This window comes from Loxodonta africana, chromosome 11 (assembly GCF_030014295.1).
Source record: "Loxodonta africana isolate mLoxAfr1 chromosome 11, mLoxAfr1.hap2, whole genome shotgun sequence".
NCBI classification, from domain to species: Eukaryota; Metazoa; Chordata; class Mammalia; order Proboscidea; family Elephantidae; genus Loxodonta; species Loxodonta africana.
In genome coordinates, this window is record NC_087352.1 from 28,416,103 (window position 1) to 28,441,608 (window position 25,506).

At 43.7% G+C, this 25,506-nt stretch overlaps 1 protein-coding gene across 11 annotated transcripts in view; it reads left to right on the forward strand.

Annotated features, from left to right (window-relative positions):
• The window catches only part of LOC100673067 (neurotrophin receptor-interacting factor homolog), a 53,553-nt gene extending 28,326 nt beyond the window's left edge, over nt 1-25,227 (forward strand). For 6 of the 11 annotated variants that reach the window (XM_023543652.2, XM_023543657.2, XM_023543658.2 and 3 more), the window contains one exon: nt 435-1,790. In XM_023543652.2, coding sequence (XP_023399420.2) covers nt 435-1,360 — 926 coding nt within the window. In that variant the 3' untranslated portion in view covers nt 1,361-1,790. Of the gene's footprint in view, nt 1-434; nt 7,400-9,758; nt 9,886-10,308; nt 10,422-16,401 lie in introns of those variants that run through there. The other 5 variants (XM_064294310.1, XM_064294311.1, XM_064294312.1 and 2 more) reach the window with 5 other exon arrangements.
• Nucleotides 25,228-25,506: the final 279 nt, after the last annotated feature.

Sequence of the window (25,506 nt, forward strand, 5' to 3'; positions counted from 1 at the left end):
GTTTGGGTGGACAAAGGACTGCACATGGTGTTTTCGCTTCAACCCAGCAACCAGCTATTCCTGCTTATAGCTTCATCCATGTCTTGATCACCAATTTCTCTGTTCCCGTCTTTGTTGCTTCACTGCTTTTCAGTCTCTCCTTGACTTGCAGGGTTTTTTTTTCGTAACTAGGCTTTTTTTTTTTTTAATTTGTTTTTTTAATACTATGTGATACAATACACATAACAGAATTTACCATTTTAAACTAAACAATTCAGTGGCATTAAGTGTGTTCACAATGTTGTGTAACTGTCACAACTGTCTAGTTTCAGAACTTTTTCATCACCCCAGATACCCTGTCCCTCATGGTCCCCTAACTTGTGCATACTTAATCATACCTATCATACTGTCAGAGCCATTCTAGCACTGTCTCACACTTCTTGGGTTTTTTTCAGGGTGGGAAACTACACTGGAAAGCAAAGAGTTAACTCCAACGGCTGATGTTTCTGAGGAAGAACCAGCCCACAGCCTTAAAGTGGATGAGTCTTCAAGGGGTGGCTCCATGTCCTCCTCTTCAGGAGATGTCTTGGAAGATGAAGTCCCGGGAGTCCAGAACACGGCACTGAAACAAGTGGGGTTTGCTCAGGAAAAAGCTGAACCTCAGGAGGAGAACCGTGAGAGCCCTCAATCCAGGGCGAACACCAGTCTCTGTACAAGCCCTGTTTCACCCCAGAAAATTCCTATTAGAAAACGTTTACGTAAACGTAGCTCACAGGTTAAAAGCACAAAGCATAATTCACATGTAAAAATTCATCAGAATAGCTTAGAAGGGGGAAAAGCCAGGGAAAGCAGCGGTTGCGGGACAGCCTGCAGCCAGAGCACTCAGCAGATTACGTTCACAAGAATTCACAAGGAAAGCCCACATTGCCGATGCAGTGAGTGTGGTAAAACTCTCCGGAACCCAAAGTACTTTTCTGTGCATAAAAAGATCCACATAGGAGATAGGCCCTTTGTGTGTCAGGACTGTGGGAAATCGTTTATCCAGAGTTCCTCACTCACACAGCATCAGAGGATTCACACTGGAGAGAAGCCATTTAAGTGCCGAGAATGTGGGCGAGCCTTCAATGATCGCTCGGCCATCTTCCAGCACCTGAGGACTCACACTGGAGCAAAGCCCTACCCGTGCGGGGACTGCGGAAAAGCATTCCGCCAGAGCTCTCACCTGGTCAGGCATCAGAGGACTCACACTGGGGAGCGCCCCTATGTGTGCAACAAGTGTGGACGGGCCTTCAACCAAAGCTCCCACCTCATCGGTCACCAGAGGACGCACAACAGGGGGCTATGTAAGAAGAAAGTCAAGAAGAAACCACTTACCTCGTAACTGTTGAACCAGTGGGGATAGATTTTGCCTTTTTCACCTCATTCTGCAATGTAATGTGCACAGGCCTCCTCAGGTTTCAAGACTGAATGTGAAAAGGAAGTGCTGAATAAGCACATTCCCAAGACCTAAGGACAACCAGGGGAGACCACCCTGCACATAGTGAGTAAATAAAACCAGTGAGGAGTTGTTGCTTATGAATGTAGTGGTTGGGACAAAAGATTTAGTTTTCCATGCAGTTGACTTACTGTGAGTAATTTGTTCATTTGGTCATGATAAATGATATGAATGAATCCTGAAAATGTTTATAATGTTATAAATTTCAAAGGCCAGATACCAAGTAATCTGTGCACACTGATAATTATATCTGTGGTAAAGATTTATGCATATGGACAAGGACTAAAATAGAAGAGATAAATGAACTATTTATATATTTTTGTGGCAGAATCTGTGTGTTTTTTCCCCCTCACCTATTTAATTAAATATCGTTATAGTAATTATTTGATATTTAGAATAAGCAGTGGTAAAACAAAATGAATGGTATTGTGGGACCGAAGTCTATGACTCATTTATAGTATGTTCTTTCATAGCACACTCCTTCGTTGCGGTTAGAGTGTAAATTGTCCAGAGGGCATTTTGGAAAGATGTATGCGAAACCTTAAAAAAGTACGTATCAAACCAAATCCGTTGCCGTTGAGTCAGTACCGACTCATAGTGAACCTATAGGACAGAGTAGAACTGCCCATTGGGGTTTCAGGGCTGTAATCTTTCCGGGAACAGATTACCACGTCTTTCTTCCGAGGGACAGCTGATGGATTTGAACTGCTGATGTTTCAGTTAGCAGCTGAGTGCTTAACCACTGCACCAGCAGGGCTCCAGAAAGCACATACTGACCTCAAATGTTCACTTCTAGCATTGTAATCATAAAAGAATTAGGATGGTAACAGCTAGACTTCACTGTGCACATACTGAGAACCAGGCTCTGCATTAAGGACTTTGTGCACATTATTTAATCCTCACAATCCTAAGGTAGGTACTTTTACTCTACCTGTTTTACAGATGAGGAGCTCTGGTGGTACAATAGTTAAGTGCTTGGCTGCTAACCAAAAGGTTGCCAGTTCAAACCCACCAACTGCTCCAAAGATTACAGCCTAGGAAACCTTATGAGACAGCCCTACTCTGTTATATGGGGTCACTTTGGGTTGGAATTGACCTGACAGCAAACAGCATTTTATAGATGAGAAGGTACAATGAGGGTGGCTGAGTTGCCCAAAGTTATACAGACTCAAATCCATATGCATATGCCAGAAGCCAACATCCTAAGCACCACCTCATACTCTCCAAACTAGTATGTCATCATGCTGTTATTTACCACTGTTTCCCAAACCGTGCCCCCCCGCCCCACACCCCGGCACACCAATGGTACCCTAGGATCAGATACTTAAAGCTTGATCAACACCATGTAAAGGAACCAGTCCACAGACTGTTCCCAGTCCACAAAACAATGATGAGCTTGCCAATACACTGCTTCCTCGTCAGGAAAGACTGCTTCAGAATAAAATCAGCTGAGCTAATAAAAGGGGTCTTGGTGGATTTACAAGGAGTCCTGGTGGCACACCAGGTTAACAAGCGCTCACCTGTTAAGTGAAAGGACGGCTGTTGGAACCCACCAGCTACTCCACAGGAGAAAGATGTGGCAGTCCACTTCTGTATAGATGATAGCCCTGGAAACCCTATGGGGTGGTTCTACTCTGTCCTATAGGGTTGTGATGAGTCAGAATCAAGGGCAATGAATTTGGTTTTATGCGCAGTGGATTACTTTCTGAGGCAAGCTCATGAGTCCATCTTGGACTGATAACAGGTGGCTTATGGGTAGATACTGGTTCACAGACCACACCCTAAGTATTACTGCTATGGATAATTTTAGGTGTGTGTACATGGAAACCACTATTTATATACTCATTTCAAGGTGCATCACAAAAGAAATAGCTTGCAAGTAGACTCCTGACTTCATAGATAACTGCTTAGGATATACTAATAGGAAAAAAGTAGGTCGAATTAAAACACTAAATAGTCTGTGTGGTTCAGAGAATTGATGAAAATGATGACGGTCTGTGGGGTTTAGTGAAATCTAGGAAGTGCTGCTTTTAAATATTATATACTTAGGAACTAACCTAATTGTCTGTTGTCTGGTTGCCATTGTGTGCTACCAAGTCAATTCTGACTCATAGCAGCCCTGTAAGACACAGCAGAGCTGCCCCATAGGATTTCCAAGGAATGGTTGATAGACTCAAACTGCTGACCTTTTGGTTAGCAGCCTGAGCTCTTAACCACTTTGCCACCAGGGCTTCCCTAATTGTCTAGCAATGTGCAGTTGACGAGACATTCTATGGTAAAGAGACTGAAATACAACACAGCCATTAAAAATGAAGCCAGGCTTCTATTTGATGATCTGGAGGCGCTCTTCTGTCCAGGGAGATGAGAAAGCTCTAAGCCACTTCAGGAGGCACTTCAGACTGCAGTGGAAGTTGACAGTTGTTCCTTTGAGGAGTGGAATATCCATTGTGCCCAGTGTCCCCAGGAGCCCTAGTGGCACAAAAAGTTAAAGTGCTCACTGCTAACTGAAAGTCTGTCATTGGAACCCCCCCAGCGGCCCCACGGGAGAAATACCTGGCGATCTGCTCCCATAAAGATTACAACCAAGAAAGCCCTATGAGACAGCTCTACTCTGTCACATGGGGTCACTATGAGTTGAAATCTACTCAAGGGCCCCTAACAACAACAATGGCAAGGATGGAAAATCTAAACATTCTATTCAGCAGGTTGGTTCTTTGGGGGCTCCTTTACACCTTTGTCCTGCAAACCATTTATAGAACCTAAGCAGCAGTTATTTATTGAAGACCTCCTGTGTACAGCACCTTATATCCTCAAATATCCCCTACATGTAGGGATTGCCCCCATTTGAGCATGAAGAAACAAGCCCAGTGTGTGTCACTTGTCCCATACCACTCAGCTTATAAGGCGGCTTTATTATTTTTTGGCCATTACACCCCTCCCAGTTTCTCACCACCAACCTACGCTATGAGTTGTCATCCAAAACCCTAGCAGGTTCAAGTGATATTGACGCTGATACAGAGGATAAAGGACATAATATAAAAAAAAAAAAAAAATTTTTTTTTTTATAGGGCATATTAAGTAGGATAAAACCCAAACGCCAAACCCACTGCCGCCCAGTCTATTCTGACTCATAGTGACCCTATAGGACAGAGTAAAACTGCCCCATAGGGTTTCCAAGGCTGTAAATCTTTAAGAAGCGGATTGCCACATCTTTCTCCAACGATAAAATTCGAGTGGATTCTGACTCAGCGACCCCATAGAACAGTTTGGAACTGTCCCATAGGGTTTCCAAGGAGCCGCTGGTGGATTCAAACTGCTGACCTTTTGGTTAGCAGCCAAACACTTAACCACTGCACCACCAGGGCTTCAGGTTGGCAGACTAATGACCCCCGCCCCCCCCAAAAAAGTCCACAAGCCAAGGAATGTCAACAGCCTCCAGAAGGTAGAAATACAGACACGGAAACATTCTCCCTTAGAGCCTCCACAAGGAGCACAGCCCTGCCAACACCTTTACTTGTGCCCAGTAAGACTCACTTTGGACACATCAGACCTCCAGAACTATAAGATAGTAAATTGGTGCTCACCAGCTGAAAGTATGTTTGAGTTCAAGCCACTGAGTTTGTGGTGATGTGTTACAGCAGCTATAGAAGACAATACAGAGGCCACATTCACTTGGATTCCTCCAACCACTTGCCCATGGGGTGCCTGCAGGAGAGGGAGTGAGCGCATGAGACAGCTGCATGAAAGCGAAGTGGTGATCAGAGTACGAATGCTGCCAATGCAGATTTCAGAGCAGGGGCCTTCTGAGTACTGAAAATCCCCAGGACCTATAGAGGTCACTATCTGAGGAGAGATGACAACATCAGGGAACAGTTTAAAAAAAAACAACCGCCTGTTCTGCTCATTGCGCTCCCTTTGTGGCTGGGGGAGTGGTGGAAGGTGAGCAGTTGTGGACATCAGACATTGGGCTTTGGGTAAAGGATAGCTGATGGGACACCTCCACTTCCTTCTGCACCATCTGGAAACTTCACCAATATAAGAAAAGAACAATTTTTTTTTTTTCAAGGCCTAAACCCAGAGGGTAAAGAGAATGGGAGGAGAAAAAGGCAATCATTGGAAAGCAGCTGAACTACTGGTAATGGAGATAGCAGCCCCAAGAGAGGAAACTGGAGGTAGTGAAGATGAAGGCTGGGAGGCAGCCACCTCTGCCTCCAGAACCCCAAAAACCAGGAGTTGGAAGGACTGAGTACCCTAACAAGGGGCTGAACTAGAAGGATCAGCTGAAAGTCTGCATACAGCTGGTTGACAGATTCTCCTCCACCCCAGCAGAAGGTTGGAATTCACCCGAAAGAGTGAACCAGGGGAACTCCAGGTGGCAGAGCATACAGCTGAGGATGGGGTCCTGTACAGAAAACAGAGGTTCCGGGAATGTGTGTGTAAGGATTGTTATGGATTGAATCGTGTCCCCCTAAAATAGGTGTTACAAATCCTAAACCCTGTACCTGTGGTTATCCCGTTTGGGAGTGGTTGTCTTTATGTTAATAAGGCAGTATTAGTGTAGGGTTGTCTTAATCTTTTTCGAGCTATAAAAGAGTTAAGCAAATGAGCAAGAAAACTCACTAAGGAGCCAGAAGATACTTCCTTCCAGAGCTGAAAAAGACAGAAAGCCTTCCCCTAGAGTCGGCATCCTGAATTCAGACTTCTAGCCCCCTAAACTGTGAGAAAATAAATTTGTTTTTTAAAGCCACCCACTTGTGGTATTTCTATTAAAGCAGCACTAGATAACTAACACAAGGATATACTCTAAAACATCAGCTGCCATCATCTTCAGCATCATCCTCATCATCATCCCTGTCATTCCCTGGGTTCTACTCTTGAGATGGACATTTCTGGGTCCTTTCTTCCTGCTGCTGATTCTTTTCTGCCATCCCTGTCCCAAAGACAAGGGATCAGGTGCTCATCTGAATCAGTAGTCTTTGTTTCCTGTTTGAGAGGGATTTGGTTAGTTTCTTCATGAATGACACAGGGACCTGAATGTCGATGTTGTGTGTGTGTGTGTGGTGGCACAGGGGCCGGGATGGGAGTGGGTTTCCACTAGCATCACTCAGTATGCACAAACGTCAGCTGTTTGACAACGTTGCCAAAGCCACAAATCGTGAAACGAAGTCAAAATTATCTTTTAGACGATGACTCTGTCCCTGCTAAAGCCAAGAGAATGAAATAAAATACTTGAACAAAGGTCAGCCGAGAAAAATTAGAAAAAAAAGTTCACGCTTTTCCAGTATAACAACAATAGCCCATTTTTGAACCCAACGGGAGAAAATGGCATCGTTTATATTCCCAATCCAGATCAATAAACAGCCAGGAATAAATTGAGCAAGCGATGGGCGCAAACCACAGGAATCAGGCGTAACAAGTTTTCTGAGAGTCGTAAAGGAAGGCATGGAACCGGAGGTGCTCCGTGTCCCGATGGTGGGGGGGGTCGCAGACGGGGCCTCTTCAGAGAAGTGCGCGGCGCCCGCTAAATCCCCGGCTCCCTGGACACCGATTCCCGAGGCGTCCTCGCTCCATTTTCGGATCTTTGACGCCGTCAGCCTTGGACGCCCGTGTCCGTTGCTGGAGTCGCCAATGCGGCCCCCTGCCCAGGTTACCCCACCGCCTCTCGGCCCGGCAGACACCAGCGCCGCGTTGCTGCTGGATGAGATAGTTCCTGGCTCACTGGACGCATTTCCGGTGCGCCGCCCCTTCCCCCGTCGCCATTGTGTCGGCGGCCGTGATTCACTGAGGTGGCTTCCCAGCGGAATTCGACGAATGAGGCTTTTCTGGTCCCCGGGACAGCGGGGCGGACAGCTGGGGCGGAAGGCAGGAGGAGGCGGCGATGGCGATGATGATGGAGGCCGCGGGGTCTCCGAGGGCACGGCGCGGGTGAGTGGGGGCGGTCGGCGCGAGCCCGAGGGGGCGGGGAGCTGTCTCCCAGGAGTGCATTCCAAACTGACATCAAAAGCCCTCTTTCGTTTTCCTTTCCGCTTTATACTGTCATAGAAACATGAGATAAAACCAGGCCATAGTCCCTTGAGAACTAAATCAGCGAGGGACGTTGAAATCACTGATTTAACATTACAAAACCACCTTGCAGTTTCTGTCCGTTTGCAGACTTTTTTTTTTTTTTAACCTTTTTTAACGTTCATATGAGTGAGAATTTTATGTTCGTTACCTTCACGTTGTAAACTGATTTTCTCCATAGTTGAAACAACTGAATTACGATCATAAAACCACGTTTTAGTCTCTATGCATTTGTAGGTTCACTTTTTTAATCTTTTTTACCTTAATGTCAAAATTAGAATTTTGCATTCCTCACTTTAACTTTGTCTCCTGTGAGTTTTTCCATTTTGCGACTTAGTCTTTTTTTCCCTTCCCCTTGTCTTTACCTCCAGAGGTTCCCCGTATCGACAAACTCCTGGCTCCCTCCACGTTCACAGAATCGTAGGAGGTCATGAATACGCCTGTACGAGATTTTGGTGCTTGGCTTCTTGTGCCCACGCCAAGTTTTGTTGCTCTTAAAAAATGTGGTGATAACCTGTGCGTTTCTCTGTGACTTCCTTTGCCTATTTAGTATATCCTGAGATGAGAAACTGTGTTGCCTGCACAGTGTGGGGCACAGGTGGTAAATGTGGCCTGTGACAGTAATATAGTATGGTTTTTTTCGTATGGTTCTGAGCCTATTTTGTTAAATGCATAATTTCTTGCGTCTCGTATGCATTTTTTTTTGTTATTGTTGTGTCCAGTTCTGGCTGTTTTTTGGGTATGTAGAGAAACTTGTTAGCATTTGTGTATTATTTTACCTTTCCACCTTACAGAATTTTTCTCTTCCCTTTTTTTTGGCATGTATACTTAAAAAAAATTAACAGCTTCATTGCCATTAAGTTTTTTAACAGCTATCTTGAGATATCTTGAGATATAATTCACATACCATATAATTCATCCCCGTAAATTGTACAGTTCAGTGGGTGTTAGTATATTCACAGAGTTGTGCAACCATCACCACAATAATTTTAGAACATTTTTATCATCCCAAGTGGAAACCTCATACCCACTAGCAGTCACTCTCCATTCTCCCCTCTCCACAGTACCTGGCAACCACTAAACTGTTTTTTGTCTCTATGGATCTGCCTGCTCTGAACAATTCATATAAATGGAGTCATGGTATATTTGGCCTTTTCTGTCTGACCTGTTTCACTAAGCATAAGGTTTTCAAGGTTTATCCATGTTGTAGCATGAATCAATATTTCATTCCTTATTATGGCTGAATAAGATTCTGTTGTGTGGATATACCACATTTTGTTTATTCATCAGTTAATAGACATTTGGGTTTTGTACTTTTTGGCTGTTGTGAGCAATGCTGCTATGAACATTTGTGTACAATTTTTTCTGTGGACATTTTTGTTTCTTCTGTATATATACCTAGGAGTAAAATTACTGGATCATTTGATAACTCTATGTTTAACTTTTTGAGGAACTGCCAAACTGTTTCCCAAAGCAACTTTTTAGCATTTTACTTTCCCACCAGCAGAGTAAAAGGGTTCTACTTTCTCCATATCCTGTCCGACACTTGTTACTATCTGCCTTTTTTATTATGGCTATCCTAAAAGAGCTCCTGGGAGTCCCTGGGTGGTGCAGATGGTTAAGCACTCAAATACTAGCCAAACAGTTGCTGGTTCAAGCCCACCCAGAGGAGCAGTCTGCTTCTGAAAGATCGAGGTCATTGAAGACTCTCTGGAGCAGTTCTACTCTAACATACATGGGGTCGCCGTGAGTCAGAATCAACTCGATGGCAATTTTTTTTGTTTCTTTTGCGGGGGGCTACATGTGGTCACTATTGCCTAAACCATTCGTAGCCTTCTAAAAAAGCAGACTATAGCCTACATTTGTCTCACAGGCTGTAGTTCACTGACCCCTGCTTAAGATTGTCCTTTTTGCCTGTCTTTGGGTCTGTGATTTTATAGAGAAGCTGAAAGTGAGAATTCTGCCATTTCCAGTCCAGAAATCAGGGTCTCCGGTCTGACAGTAGACGAGACACTCAAAGAACAGTAAAAAATGCACTGTGTTGTAAGTGGTACCTTGAGTGAGATGAGCAGGGCCTGAGGTCTATATCGGATCCAAGTGCAGGCTAAAGCCGGATGCTGTGTACATACTCATGGACATCAGCACCCACTGTCTCTCTTCTCGGTGATCCCCACTGGGGAGACGAGCACGAACTGAAACAGTACTATATGTGATGTTTCAGGCACCTGTGAGCTTCGAGGACGTGGCTGTGACCTTTAGCTGGGAGGAATGGGGATGCCTGGAGCCTGCCCAGAGGGCCCTGTACCGTGATGTGATGCTGGAGACCTGTGGGCACCTGGTCTTCCTGGGTAAGGCAGGTGCTGCCTCTGAATTGGCAGTTTTCCCATCATAATACCCAAGTGGAGGTTTGAACCCATCCAGTAGTGCCTCAGAAGATAGGCCTGGAGATCTGCTTCCAAAAGGTCACAGTTTTGAAAATCCTATGGAACAGCTCTACTTTGCATACATGGGATTGCCATGAGTCAGAATTGGCTTCAGTGGCAGCTAACAATAACAACAGGAGCTTTCTGCTTTGGAGCTTCTGAAGGGCAGGATATCCCATTGGGTATAGTATTATCATTCCTTCTGCCTCCCTGGAAGTTTTGTTACTTGTAGCCTGAGTAGCGGGCAGCTTCCTTGGGATGGCTCTGGGACCCCTCCTTGTTTACTCACACCCAACCCTGGACATCGAAGGGCTGGGCCTGAAGACGTGGTTCTTTGTTTCCAACCAGAGCACCAAGTCCTGTGTCTTTCCCATGACCAGGGCTTCTGTTTTCCAAACCAGATGTGATCTCCCGGCTGGAGCAAGATGATCCATGGAGGGTGGAGCATGGACGTCCCCGAGGTGAGAACAAGACAGCAAGTGAGCCTTTGCAGTTAGGGGGCCAGCTAATGAATGCAGGAGCACATTTGCAGACACGAGGCAGTGAGTTCTTTGCAGGGCCCTACGGTCCAAGGAGAAGGGGAGGCCGTTGGGAGTGAGCTTGTTTGAGTGTTCTGTGCTGCTTGGTCATGTTGGAGGAGGCAGAGCCACGTTCTCATCCATGCCAGCCTTTCTTCCAGGCAGGATCCACAGGGAACAGCATGTTGCTGTTGTTGGGCATTTCTCATGGGTGGGCCAGTTTTGTCATCCCCTTCTCTCTGTCTTAGTTATCTAGTGCTTCTGTAACAGAAATACTGCAAGTGGGTAGCTTTAAAGAACAGAAATCTGTTTTGTCAGTTTAGGGGGCTAGAAGTCTGAATTCAGGGCACCAGCTCTAGGAGAAGGCTCGCTGTCTCTGTCAACTCTGGGGGAAGGTTCTTCTCTCAACTTCTCTAGCCCCAGTATTCCTCGGCTCCTTGGCAGTCTCCATGTGGCGTCTAACTTACCCCCATTTGTGCTTGCTTCTGTCTGTTTAATCTACTTTTAAATATCTCAAAAGACATTAAGTTCAAATCAAACCTATACTGATAAAGCTTCATTAACTTAACAAGAAACGCTATTTCCAAGTAGGATTAGATCCACAGGTTGTAGAGGTTAGAAACTCAATGCATATTTTGGGAAGATACAATTCAATCCATAGCATCCCCTTTTGTCATCATCCCAATGCAGTTTTGTCTTGTTCCCAGGTTCTCATGTCCCGTCTTAAGCCTCCCATCCTGACCTCCAGCCAGGGCAGTAGCTCCTCCAGCTTCACCCTTCAGGACACTGCCTTTGTCCCTCACTTGGGTGTCTGCTCCTTCCCCATCTTGGATGTTCCCATAACTTCTTTATGACCCTGAGGCATGATGAGTACGTGTGTGTACTAGGAAATGGCAGTGATCCATTCCTTCCAGAAGAATTCCTCCAGAATCTCTGCTCGTGACCTGCTTTCCCACCTCCTTTAATCATATAGTTCTACCTCCTTATCGTTCCCAGTGTTGTCCTAATTGGACCTTTTTTTTTTTAATGTAATTTTATTGTGAAAATATACATAACAAGACACATACTATCTCAGTAATTTCTACATGTATAACTCAGTGACATTGATCACATTCTTCATGTTGTGTCTTCATTCTTGCTGTCCTTTTCCGAATCATTCCACCACCATTAACATAACTTTAATTGCCCCCTAAATAAATAATTTCTTTTATAGGGATCAGCACAAAGCTGGTTCCTATGAGGCGGAGGTTAAAGATGTCCCAAATGTCCAACTTTTCCAAACTGCTGTACCACTCCATCATCTCTAACATCAGCTACTTCCTCTCCCCTCAGTACTCTCCCTCCGGTCTTTGGGTTCGGTAATTCACTGCAACATCTCACGGAACTCACGAACCATACTTAAAATTAAGTGGTTTATTAGAGAAGTAACAGTACAATTCAAGATCAGGATCAGAAACAACTCAGGATACAGTTATTCGATCAGGACAGCTTTTTCATACCCTCTGTCTCCTGATCCTGCTGGGGCCTTGCTGCTGGGGACCTGCTCAGGGAAGCATTACAACTCTTAGCTCCGTGGGTCAGCAAGTCTCACCGTCTCCTGGTTCCTGCCATCTCGTGCCACTATCTTTTGCTATATTCCATGTTCCTGCTCCTCTCTCTGTCTCCTGGATCTAGGAGGTTCTGCTCTGGAATTGGCTCTTGTTTAAGCCTAGCAGGATGGCAAAACTGACCGATCCCCTCATTAGGGTGCCATACACCTTGTTTACATTATTAGCAAACTGTCCAAACCCCTTGGTGGGCCATAGCGCCTCATTTGCATAGCCCCATCCAGTCATTTGGTGGGAGTTATAAAGGCTATGGCTAGAAGGGCCATATTAAGTAATTCACTGTACTGTGCTCCCCCATTACCCCCTCCCTCCTACCCCTGGGAACCACTAATAATCTTTGGTTTCTATGTATTTACTTATTTCATGTAAGTGAGCTCACACAGCATTTGTCCTTTTGTGATTGACTTATTTCACTCAGCATAATGTTTTCAAAGTTTATCCATGTTGTGGCATGCATGAGGACTTCATTTCTCTTGATGACTAATTGGTATCCCATTGTGTGTATATGTACATTTTATTTACCCATTTATCTCTCAGTGGGTATTTCTGTTGTTTCAACGTTTTGGCTGTCATGAAAAGTGCTACCATTCTTTTTTTTTTCCCTTAAGCAGCTTTATTGATACATAATATCATACCACAAAATTCACTCATTTAAAGTGTATAATTCAATGGTTTTTAGGATCTTCGTAGTGTTGTACAGCCATCACCACAATCAATTTTAGAACTTGTTCATCACCCCGACTAATTGGGCATCTTTTCCTGATGTTTGTTTGTTTGTTTAATTAACAGACTTTATTTTGTAGAGCACTTCTAGGTTTACAGAAAAATTTAGCAAAAAGTACAGAGTTCCTGTATACTCTCTCTCTCCCCACACAGTTTTTCCTGTTATTAACATCTTGCATTGATGTGGTACATTCGTTATCATTGGTGATCCAATTTTGATCCATTATTATTAACTAAAGTGCACAGTTTACACTGGGGTTCACTCTTTGTTTTGTACAGTCCTATGGGTTTTGACAAATGTATGTCATGTATCCACCATTACAGTATCATACAGAATAGTTTTACTGCCCTGAAAATGTCCTGTGCTACACCTGTTCATCCTTTTCTTTTTCCTCCTGGACCCTTGGAAACCACTGCTATTTTTACCGTTTCCATAGTTTTGCTTTTTCTAGAATGTCATATAGTTGGAGTCATACAGTATATAGCCTTATTAGGTTGGCTTCTACATACAATATGATTGTATGTATCCTTCATACCACCACTGACATTCTGCAGGTTGGAGGCGTTGAATTTATATCAGTTCTTCCTGCTCTGAAGGTCCCTGGGTATTTGCACTCCATTAACCTAAAGGTTGGCATTTTGAACCCACCCAGCAGCGCCATGGAAGAACGATCTGCCAAGCTGCTTCCATAAAAATAACAGCCAAGAAAACCACGTGAAGCACAGTTCTACTCTGTAACACATGAGGTTGCCATGAGTCAGAATCAGCTCTTCGGCAACGGGTTTGGTTTTTTTCTTCCTGCTTCCTATAACTTACCTCTCTGCAGCCTGCGTAATTTTTCTCTTGAAGTTTCACCTACATTTACTTATCCTCAGTCTGCCTCAGTCACCATAGGCCACATCTCTCATATCATGCCTCAAATGGTGTCATTCTGAATTCAGTTGGCTTCATCTCACCTGGCATAGATGTTGCTTCCTAAGTGACCCACCTGGATGGCCCGGTTTCCTCATTTCATGGTCCTGAGGGAAACTGCTGCAGAGCATTTAATCTCCTTTGCCTGGTTTTCAGTGCCCAGCCACCCGAACATTTCTCCTTGTCCCCACATCCCCCTTCTCTCCCCTTTGGTGGGACATTATTTTATATTCAAAAAATTCTTTCCATATAAATTCTGAGGGATTCTGAGGGAGCTCATTAGAGGAGCACAGCAGAGTTTTAGAAACGGGAATGGCATTGGGTGTGTGTTGTTGAAGGGTGAGGAAGTGGGTATAGATAGTGACCTTGGCCAAGAGGGTCAGAGAGTTTTTGTTTGGCACAAGCAAAGTGTCCTGCCACAAGACAAGTGATGGCCAGAGATTGTTTTTTGTTGTTGGGTGCTGTCGAGTCAGCTCCAACTCATAGCGAGCCTGTGTATAACAGAATGAAATGGTGCACGATCCTGAACCATCCTCACTATCTTTGCTGTGTTTGAGTCCATTGTTGCAGCCACTGTGTCAGTCTATCCTGTTGAGGGTCTTTCTCTTTTCACTGGCTCTCTTCTTTACAAGGCATTATGTCCTTCTCCAGAGATTGGTCCCTCCTGATGACATGTCCAGAGTAAGCAAGATGAAGTCTCCCTGTTTTCACTTCTAAGGAGCTGAACTTCTTCCAAGACTGATTTGTTCATTGTTCTGGCAGTCCGTGGTATAGTCAATGTTTTTTTACTGACACTACAATTTGAATGTGCCTGTGCATTAATGCTTTTCTACATGGAGGGTCCTTGTCCCTGGTAGGCACAGAGAGCAGATTGCAGGCACTTAAGCAGAGGGACTTGATAGCACTAGACAGGTGGCCTCAAGACCAAAAGGGGTCAGTGAAACTAAAGGAGGAATCTTGGAGAATCCAAATAAGGATCCTGAGCTGCGAGCCTGGTGCTGTCAGCCACAGTAATCGTCAGAAGCCTGGTATCTTCAGCAGAGGTGAGGACGTTCAGATAATAGCAAGGGTTACAAGATTGACAGCACTATGTATTGAAGGCACACCATGTGCCAGACACTGTGAACCAATGAGGCCCAGAAAGGCTAAGGACCTCTGGAAGTCAGCAGACTGAAGCCAGTTTGCACCAAGTCTAACTGACTGCGCTACTTCAGAAATAACAGTGCATTTTTGGGGTGTCTGATGGATCAGTTCTGGAGTGGTTAAAGAGTGTTCCTTCTCTGGGCAGCCCAAAGAAATGGTAGAATTGGTACATTAAGAATATTCAGTGTTGGTGTTTGAGATGCTGTTATGAGATCCAAAACCAGAGTATTGTTTTACTGTGTACGATTCTGGGCCAGTAATCTAGGACAAGATACAAATTAGGATCCTATATGAGTTTCATGAAGTAGCTGGGTGGTGCAGAAGGTTAAGCGCTTGATTATTAACCATAAGGTTGGCAGTTTGAACCAACCCAGAGGTGCCAGGGAGGAAAGGCCAGGCAATCTGCTTCCAAAACATCACTGCCTTGAAAACCCTATGGAACAGTTCTACTCTGTAACACATGGGGTCATCATGAATCGGAATGACTTGATGGCAACTGGTTAGTTTTTTGGTTTTCATTAATGAGTTTACTGTGACTGCTGTAACCAGTTACCACCAACTGAGTGATTTAAAACAATAGAAAATTATTTATAAAGTTCTGGAGGCCAAAAGTATGAAATTTAGCATCACTGGGCCAAAATCAAGGTGTCAGCAGAGCTGCACTCCCTCTAGAAGCTCTAAGGTAGAAGTGTTCCTTACCTCTTGCAGCTTCTGGTGGCTGTTGGCATTCCTTGGCTTGTGGCTGTATAACTGCAGTCTTAATCTCTCTCTACTCTGTCTTCACATCACCTTCTCTTGTGCGTGAAATCTCCCAATGCCTCTGACTTATAAAGACACTTGTGATGGCATTTAGGGCATGCCCAAGTAGTCCAGGATAATCTCACCACCTCTGTAAGGACCCTTTTTCCAAATAAGGTCACATTCACAGGTTCCAGGGATTTTAAAAAAAAAAATCCAAACCCACTGCTGTTGAGTTGATTCTGACTGATAGCGACCTTATAGGATAAAGTAGAACTGCTCCATAGGGTTTTCAAGGCTGTAATCTTTATGAAAGCAGATTGCCACATCTTTTCTTCTCCAGAGCAGCTGGTGGGTTTGAACTGCTTATCTTTCGGTTAGCAGCTGAGCACTTAACCATTGCACCACGAGGGCTCCTTCCAAGGATTGGGTAATGGATATCTTTCAGGGACCATTACTCAGCCCACAGCAGATCCTGTCTTGGCAACCTAAAATGGCGTGTTGAGGCCTTTATATTTGGAAGGTCTAGTTCTTCTGTGGATTTTCCCGTTAATCTTCACCCCTTGCTTATTCCTCTGCTTTCTCTAAGAGCCAGTCCTCCTGGGTCGTCTCTTCATTATCTTTGCTTATCTTGTACACTTCACAACTTACTTCCTATTTGCCAACCCATCCTTCCCCTTCACACCCTGTATGGATTAGAAACAAATCCACAGACACCTCCCCACTTGTTGGTTGCCTTAATTCCAACATCCCACGTTGAGACTTTCGCTAGTAATTTGGGCATTTGAATTTCTTTCAGACTGGAAGACTACGCTTGGAAAGAAAGAGCCAGCTTCCGAAGAGGACATTGCTGGGGAAGAGCTGTCCCACAGCATGGAAATGAAATGCTGCACTTGGGAGGAGGGCCCCTGGTATGTGTCACTGGGAGATGGGCAGGATTGGAGGGACCACCTAGGAAAGTACCAGGAGAACTCTGTGAGTGAAATGGTTCTCACCTCGAAGAGACTGTTTGCTCAAGGGGAACGCTGGGACTGTGTACTTGGGGGAAGTTATAGTCTTACTTTAAGCCTTTTACCACAGACATTACCTATAGGAACACATAAGCCTGACTCACAGGTTAAAAGATTGAAACAGGATTCGGTTTCCATTAATCATCAGAACAGCTTAACAGATCAGAAGCCCTGTGAAAATCATCAGAGTGCTAGAGCCTTTTCTCATTTCATTTACTTGAATAAATGTGCGAAAGTTGAAACAGGAAATAAACCTTGTGAATGTGCTGTGAGTGGTGAATCTTTCAACTATGATACTTCCCTTCATTTTCACACTAGAATTTTTTCAGCAGAGAATAGCAATGAATGTAAGAACTGTGGAAACTTCCTTAACCATAGCAGGTCTCTGAATGAACGCAAGCTGATGCAATTTGGGGGAAGTCAGTTTGAGTGTGACGAATGCAGGAAAGTGTGTTCTGAGAGCTCGTGCCTTGAACAAACGGTAGGAAGTAATTTCGGAGAAGCACTGTTCGGATGTGGGGAGGGCTGTGATGCCTTCCACAGGTCCTCATCTTTTACTGACTGTAACGTCATTCAGAGTGGAAAGAAGCCATGTGTGTGTGATCAGTGTGGAAAATCTTTCAGCTGTTGCTCCAAGCTTCTTGTACACCAGAGAACGCACACTGGAGAAAAGCCCTATGAATGTCATTGTTGTGGGAAGTTTTTCCGCCAGAGCTATGACCTCATTGTACATCAGAGAACTCATACTGGAGAGAAGCCCTATGAATGTAATCAGTGTGGGAAATCTTTCATTCAGAGTTCTAAACTAATTAGGCATCAGCGAACTCACACTGGAGAAAAACCATATACATGTCATGAATGTGGAAGATTCTTCCGGTGGAACTCTAACCTTATTGTACATCAAAGAATTCATACTGGAGAGAAACCTTATGAGTGTGCTCATTGTGGAAAGTCCTTCAGCCAAAGCTCTGACTTCATCGCCCATAAAAGGACTCACACTGGAGAGAAACCCTACAAATGTAACCAGTGTGGAAAGTCCTTCATTCGAAGCACTCAGCTTATAAGGCATCTGCGAATTCATACTGGAGAGAAGCCGTATAAATGCGATCAGTGTGGAAAAGCCTTCACTGGGAGTTCTCACCTTGCTGAGCATCAGAGAACTCATACTGGAGAGAAACCCTTTGAATGCTTTCAGTGTGGGAAAACTTTCACAGGGAGCTCTCACCTCCTTTCCCATCAGAGAATTCACTCTGGGGAGAAGCCATACAAATGTAAAGACTGTGGGAAATCCTTTAGGCAGAGATCTCAGCTTGTCGTGCATCAGCGAACCCATACTGGAGAGAAACCTTACGAATGCAGTCATTGCGGAAAAGCTTTCAGCCAGAGGTCCCCCCTCATTGTGCATCAGAGAACACACATTGGAGAGAAACCGTATCAGTGTAGTGTGTGTGTGAAAGCCTTCAGTCAGAGATCACGCCTTATCGAACACCAGAGGACACATACTGGAGAAAAGCCCTATGAGTGCATCGACTGCGGGAAAGCCTTCAATGACCGGTCAACCCTTACTAAACATGAGAGAACGCACACTGGAGAGAAACCCTATGAATGTAGCCATTGTGAAAAGGCCTTTAGCCAGCGGTGTCAACTTACAAGACATCAGAGAATTCATACTGGGGAGAAACCTTATAAATGTAATGAATGTGGGAAAGCTTTCAGTTATAACACATCCCTTATTCAACATGAGAAAACTCATAGGAGAAAAACCCAATGAATAATCAATGTGGGAAAGCCCCTTACCAGACCTCGTTTAGTATACAGCAGATGACCAAGTTGTGCCTCAGAGTGTGGTCTATTGACCACTTGTGTCAGAATTCCCTGGAGTGTGTGTTGAAACTGCACATTACCAGGCTTACCCCATTCTACTAAATCAGAATTTTTAGTAGCAAGACCTGGGAACCTATGATTTCCAAAAGTGTGTGCTGTGTTTGGGGGCCTCACGTGGAGTCGAGGGTCCCCAAGGGTGATGAAGTCCCTAGAGTTTGAGAACACCAGTGATGAGTCTGGAGGCACAGTTGTTGAGGCTGGAGCAGTTTATTAAGTGGCACACTTGCAAAGTTACAAGTGATAGTGCCGATAATCGGGCAGTCTACATTCAGGGTCATGCAACTAGCTAACCAAGAGGCTGTCCGTCCAAGGACAGGTCCTAACTGAGTTGGTCTCTGGGATTAAGTTTTATACCTCAGTAGAGCTCAGGTGCTAGTTTCATATCTCTGTGCTCTAAGCTATACTTAGAAGGGTAAGCATTATTCTTAACTAAACCTGAAAGTTTTATCTGTGCTGAGATGTCCTACCCTTGGGTTGTCAGGGTAAGTTGATTGGGGTCTACTTAACTGGTGTCATGTTCCTCCAAGGACACATAGTGAAAAGGCCTTCGAGATGCTCTATGATTTGTTGGCTGCTTAACTACTTCAGCCATCGTGTATGTCCTAAGAGGAAACTCTACTCGCTGTGTCTGGGTGGTACTAGTAAGAGCAGGTGGCAAAAACGGCCTTGCAAGCTGCTTGTCATTCTCCTAGCCATATGTATCATCTGATGGCCATCATTAAAAGCTCCCATCAGACATAGCATCCCAAGTGATTCATTTGCACACTAAAGTGGCTCTACCAGTGCATTTAGCTAAGAACTATGAGTATGACTACAATGAAAAACCTTTGGTTAGAGCTCCTAACTGAGTAGGAGTTAGGATATCAGAATGGAGCTGTACTCCTCAGAAATTTTCTTTTTTTTGTTTAGTGTAAAACAACTATTCATATTTAATCAGATATTGTCTTTATAACACATTCTTGGGAATGATGGGAGACTGGAGGATAGACTTGATACAGAAGTCTGAATGCTTAATCTAAGAGGAAACTACTACATGAGAAAGTTGGTGTTGACTGGTGAAATGTGATACCAATCATCCTCAGTGTAAACTAGCAAGTAACAAATTGAAGAGGAGGTTGGGAAGTCTTCCAGAATGGTTTTATTATTAGAATAAAAAGTAGACTTTAACTAAATTTCAGAGATTCCATGTGCTCTGACTTACATTTGTTCCTCAGTTAGGCTGACTTTAATCATGAGAACTGGCTGCATAGCAATATGAAAAATGCTTATTAGATGAAGTAAAAACAGGACCAAATACAGTAGGTACACAAAAACATTACAACCATATAAAAACATGTACACAGAATGGTTGGTGTCTTAGTCATCTGTGCTACTATAACAAAAATACCACAAGCGGATGCTTTAACAGACAGAGATTTATTCTTTCACAGTCTAGGAGGCTAGAAGTCTGAATTCAGGGTGCCTCCTCCAGGGGAAGTCTTTCTGTCTCTGTCGGCTCTTGGGGAAGTTCCTTGTCATCAGTCTTTCCCTGATCTAGGAGCTTCTCAGCACAGGACCCCAGGTCCAAAGGACAGGCTCACTCCCGGCTCTTGTTTTCTTGGTGGTATGAGGTTCCCCTGTCTGTCTGCTCGCTTCTCTTTTATATCTCAAAACAGACTGACTCAAGACACAACCTAATCTTGTAGATTGAGTCTTGCCTCATTAACATAACTGCCTCTAATCCTGCCGCATTAACATCATAGAGGCAGAATTTACAACACAGGAAAATCACATCAGATGACAAAATGGTGGACAATCACACAATACTGAGAATCATGGCCTAGCCAAGTTGAAACACATTTTGGGGGGACACAATTCATAAGAGTTGGTTAAGAAGGTCAGCTTAGCGTGTTCACCAAAAGGGGGAAATGCAAACTGACATCAAGAGATTGCTGCAAGTTTGAGCAGTGTGAGAGTCGTTGAGAGAGCATCACCTGAAGATGGAGAGTGGGGAAGACCAAAGTTGGGAACGTGTGCAGAGAGGGCTGCAACAGTGGAGATGCTGGTCCCCTGGTTTCTGTTCATGAAACTCTGAGTGCACCCCCCCCACCCCTTTTTTTCTTGTCTGACATGTATCTGGCTGTGGGTAAGCAAAAAAAAAAAAAAAGTTGAGGGAGGGGTTACGTGCTTTGAAAAAAAATGAATTCATCTTAGACTGGGGTATTAGGGAATCTGTGTAAGTATTTTGCAGCAGAGCAAAAGCTGCCTCGATCTGCATATCAAGGGCCTTCATCCTAGCAACTGGTTCTTGCCCTCTTCAACCTGAAGCTAAGTGTGTCATTAAGCCAGCCCTGGCCCATCTGTGGAGCTTCCCTTTAGCTTTGTGATAGCCTCTTTTTCAATATGGATGTGTGCTAAGGAGCAAAGGATGAAGAAAATTTCCAACATGAAAGAGTCTAACAAAAACTGACCCCAAAGAAATACATTGGAGGGAACCGAATATTTAAAATGCTAAATTATCCTAAGAAAGAGTCCAGAAAAGACTGCAAATGTAAAATAAGACCACAGTGTTTGGAATTGAAAGCAAGATTGTTGGACAAGAAAGTATCAGAAGTATAAAGTAAAATTTCTCAGAACGTAAGAGCAAAAGACAAAAATATATGTATCAAAGGTAAGGGAATCCAGTAACGAGTTGCATAAAGAAGTTCCATAAAAAAATTTATCAAAGTTATGTAAGAAATTTTCCCAGAACTAAAAGAAGAAATGCTATTTAGATCATGCCAAGTACTGTCCAAGAAGAATAAGACCCCTGCAGCATGAAAATTGAGAACCCCCTGATTAAAAAGAGGTCCCAGAATCTTTCAGAGAAAAAATTTTAAAACTAAGAAAGGATTATGGCTTTTTTTTAAATGGACTATTTCTTCTCCCAGTTTTTTTTTAAAAAGGTAATCAGAGACTTAGGTAACCAAATTGTTCAAGAAAATGTACAGATTATACAAGAGTTTAGGCCAAACTTTAGAGAGTAAAGTACTCGTTTGACCCTAATGCTAATAATTCTTTCTAGAGGAGGAAGAGGGCTTAGGAAATTGGAATACAAGATGAGGAATCAGATTATGTTGACCGCCCCTTCCATGAACAATATTTGCATAGGTATGATATAAACAGTGTATACTGGTTTTTAATTATGAGGAAGAAAACCATAGATGTGACACACAGACTTCCTAACAGCAATAGATTAGAGTGCCAGTGTTCTTAGTCTTGTCACTAACAATAATGGCAAAGCCTGCAGATGTTGGAAAGTGTAAGGGAAAAGAGAGGTAGGGGTAGAGGAGGATGCTTTTATCCTCATCTTAGGAAGTAGGCTTTAAAAAAAAAATACATAAAGTTACTTAAAGCCACTGCCATTGAGTCGATGCCGACTCATAGTGACCTTATAGGATAGAGTAGAACTACTCCATATGGTCTGCTGCTTTACGGAAGCAGACAGTTACATCTCTTGAGTAGCAGATGGTGGATTCAAATCACAACCTGTCAGTTAGCAACCAAGTGCTTAACCATTGTACCACCAGAGCTCCTTATGGTTACTTGGGAGACCAAAACTAGAGCTCAAAACAGTGACCAAAAATTAGAAGTCAGTGGAGGGGTAGCAGTGTGAGTCAAATCATCACCTAATCACAGGAGGGCAGTACAATCTAAAGACAATGGAAGATCAGAGATACAAAGGTAACCTTGAGGAAGAAATGGAACAGAAATTATTCAAAGTGGCTGGCAGGATGTTAACTGTGGGATATGGTGGGGAGGGAGATGATTGTTTTCCGTTTTACCTTCTGTAGCATTCCCTGGTCGTACACTTCTTATTTGTATAACTCTAAAAGCCCTTCAAATGTGTTCTTAAAGGTGAGAAAAACAACAGCACCTGCCCTCAGTTGGTTTGTGAGATCATGTGTGATTTTTGTTCTCTACTTTTTATTCACTGTCACTGTTACAGTAATTTGACAATTAAAAAAAGCAAGAGCAAAAAGAAAACCAGGGTGTCAGATTCTTATTTGGTCAGTTACTGTTTACTGGGGCAGTAGGACAAGAAAGCTTCTTAGTTTCTGGGAATACCCTGGGCCTAAAGAGCATGATTCAGTCCTTTTCTTTAAGACTGGTTTTCCCAGGAGCCTTATCACCAGGAAGTCAGTGGGTCCCAGGGAGTAAGAGCCTGGGGACACAGGGCGGAGTTTTTGTGAAAGCTTGGCCACCACTGCACAAAGCAGAAGGCACATATGTGGTTTTTTTTTTTTTTTATCACAACAAAGTACTAAAGGTATTTACCCAAAGGCACCTTTGTGGTCACCTGATACCTTTTCATAATACCCTTTGTAACCCTTAACAATTTACAAGAGACCTGAGGTTAAGAGAAGGGAAATGCCTTGCTTGGAGCAGCCTGGCCAGAACTGATGGGAAAACTGTTTCAGATGTTTAGTCCTGCTTCTGGGACCAGTATCCTTGTGTAGCTTTCAGAAGAGGCAGGAGCCTGGAAGGAAGGACCTGCCAACAGGTCCAACAAGGGTCAGAACGTTGCTTAATGATTCTTATTGCCCAGACTGGTTCTCTAGAGATGTTTCCATTCAGCAAGTCTTGAAAGTAGCGTGGTTGAAAGAAGATACTGCTAGAGACTCTGAGGGAAGATGTGTGTGATGCCACAGTGCTCTCAAGTCCCTTTTTCCAAAATGGGAATTCCACAAGGGAGGAGTGGTTGATATCTTCCTGGAGACTACTGCAGAGTGGGGATCCCATGCAAAAGGGACATGTCCAAGGAATGGTAAGGACAGAAGTTACCATTTATGAAATTAGTGACATCAGGTGATACTTTGGTTGATTTTCTACACTTTTTGTAAATCAAGAACCTCAGATTCATATGAACCCCAAAAGTGGACTCATTAGAAATAGCAACATGAGACTTTTTTGCCCTAAATGACTGTTAGAGCCACAGGCCAGGGGTTCCAAAATGGAATGTGCATTAGAACCACCAAAGAGGAAGTATTAGAACTGTAGTTTCCTGGGCCCACCTTCAGAGAACTTGCTTGATCCTAAGGTTTATATCTAATTGTTCAAGTTGCTGTTGTCAATTTGATCCCATATAGATAGATCTTAGAAGAGCATAATGTCTGCAGGAACACATTTACTAGCTAAGCTAAACTACTCTTTGGTTTTAAGAAGACTTCAGGGGATATTTTTGGTTTAAGGTTAAACATTTTTGATACAACTAGTAGTAGAACTGTTGGAGGCTCCCAAGGCCACTCTCACACCTGAAGATTTACTAGAAGAACTGGTACTCAGCATATAATTGTAGTCTCAGCTAAGATTTATGACAGCAGTGTATTTAGGATGCACAGCGGGGTCTTAAAGGACACATATGAGTCTGAAGGAATCCACGTGAATGCTTCATTATGCACCTCCCCTCCTGAGAGAGGTCACAAAGAACGCTGTCTTCCCCCAACAACAAAACATGTATGCAATGTTTGTGCCCAGGGAAGCTCATTACAGACTCAGCACCCAGGGTTTTTATTGGGAGCTGGTCAGGTAGGCACCAAGCTCTGCCTAGCATGGACCAAAATTCCAGACTCCCAGAAGGAAAGCAGGTGTTTGATGTAAATCACATTGTTTGCACAAATTGTCTAGCCCATCCTTATCAGTTGGGGAACAGATGAAATACTTCACAAGCCAAGTTCCCAGACACCAGCCCATGGCCAACTCTGCAAACAGGCCCTTGTAAAATGGTACCCTTAGGCCTGCTATGTTAACTGTTTTTGTCACAAGATTCCATACCTCTTCAAACATGAATACAGTTAGCAGCAGTATTCACTGTACCGGCTAAATTAAGCTATTTAAACTGAAGCTCCTTTGCTCACAAAATGGGTAAATCACACGGTTCATATCTTTCCTGCTTGAAATTGCTGTTTTAGGAACATATCATTTCACTGCACTCCTTGCCGTGTTTCCATCTTGTGGACTTGAATTCCATTTGCAGTGCTCCATAGTTCAAATGCTACCATGTCTTGATAAAAGAAAAAAAAATGGCACTGCATTTTTAAAAATCCCATCTTCTTGGGTACCATTAACTCGATTTCGACTCATAGCGACCTCATTATGTTACAGAGTAGAACTTCCCCATAAGGTTTTCTTGAGTGTAATCTTCACAGAACCAGTTTGCCCCATGGATTCCCTGGGTGGGTTCAAACTGCCAACCTTTTGGTTAGCAGACAAGCTCTTAAACATTTTGCCACCAGGGCTCCTTTAAGATCCCATAAACATTCTGAAAACAATGAGAATTTATATATTAAACATTCTTAATAAGGTCCATGTCATGTTTACCAGCTGGAACTTTTACTTAATATATGGGCATCTTGCATCATGATGCTTAATGAAGACATTGTTGTGAGCATAGTGTTGGTTTAAAACAATGACTTCTTTCTCACCATTCTATGAGTTGACTGAGCTCAGCTGCCTGGTTTTTGCTTGGAGTCACTCATATGATTTTACTTAGTGGCAGCTGGGGCTAGCATCATCTGAAGGCTTGATGGACAGCCAAGATGGCACATTCACATGACTGGCAGTTGATGGTGGCTATGGGCTGGAAGGTCAACTGGGATTATCAATACTGTTACTGAACTACCCTATGGGGCAGTTCTATTCTGTAACATATGAGGTCGCTATGAGTTGGAATCGACTCAGTGGTACCCAACAACATGGGATTTTTAGAAATGCGGTGCCGTTTTTTTTTTTTTTTTTTTTCTCTTTATCGCTCGCATTGGACCCTTTCATGTAGCTTGGGACTCTCTCAGTATGGTGGCTAAATTCCAAGAGGGAATGGTGCAAGAGTGAGCATTCCAGGAGACTCAGACAAAAGCTGTAAAATTTCTTATGACACAGCTTCAGAAGTCACCCGTCATCACTTCTGCTGCATTCTATTGGTTAAGCAGCCAGGTCCAGCCCAGAGTCAAGGGGGAAGGGAAGTCAACCCCACCTCTACATGGGAAGAGTGA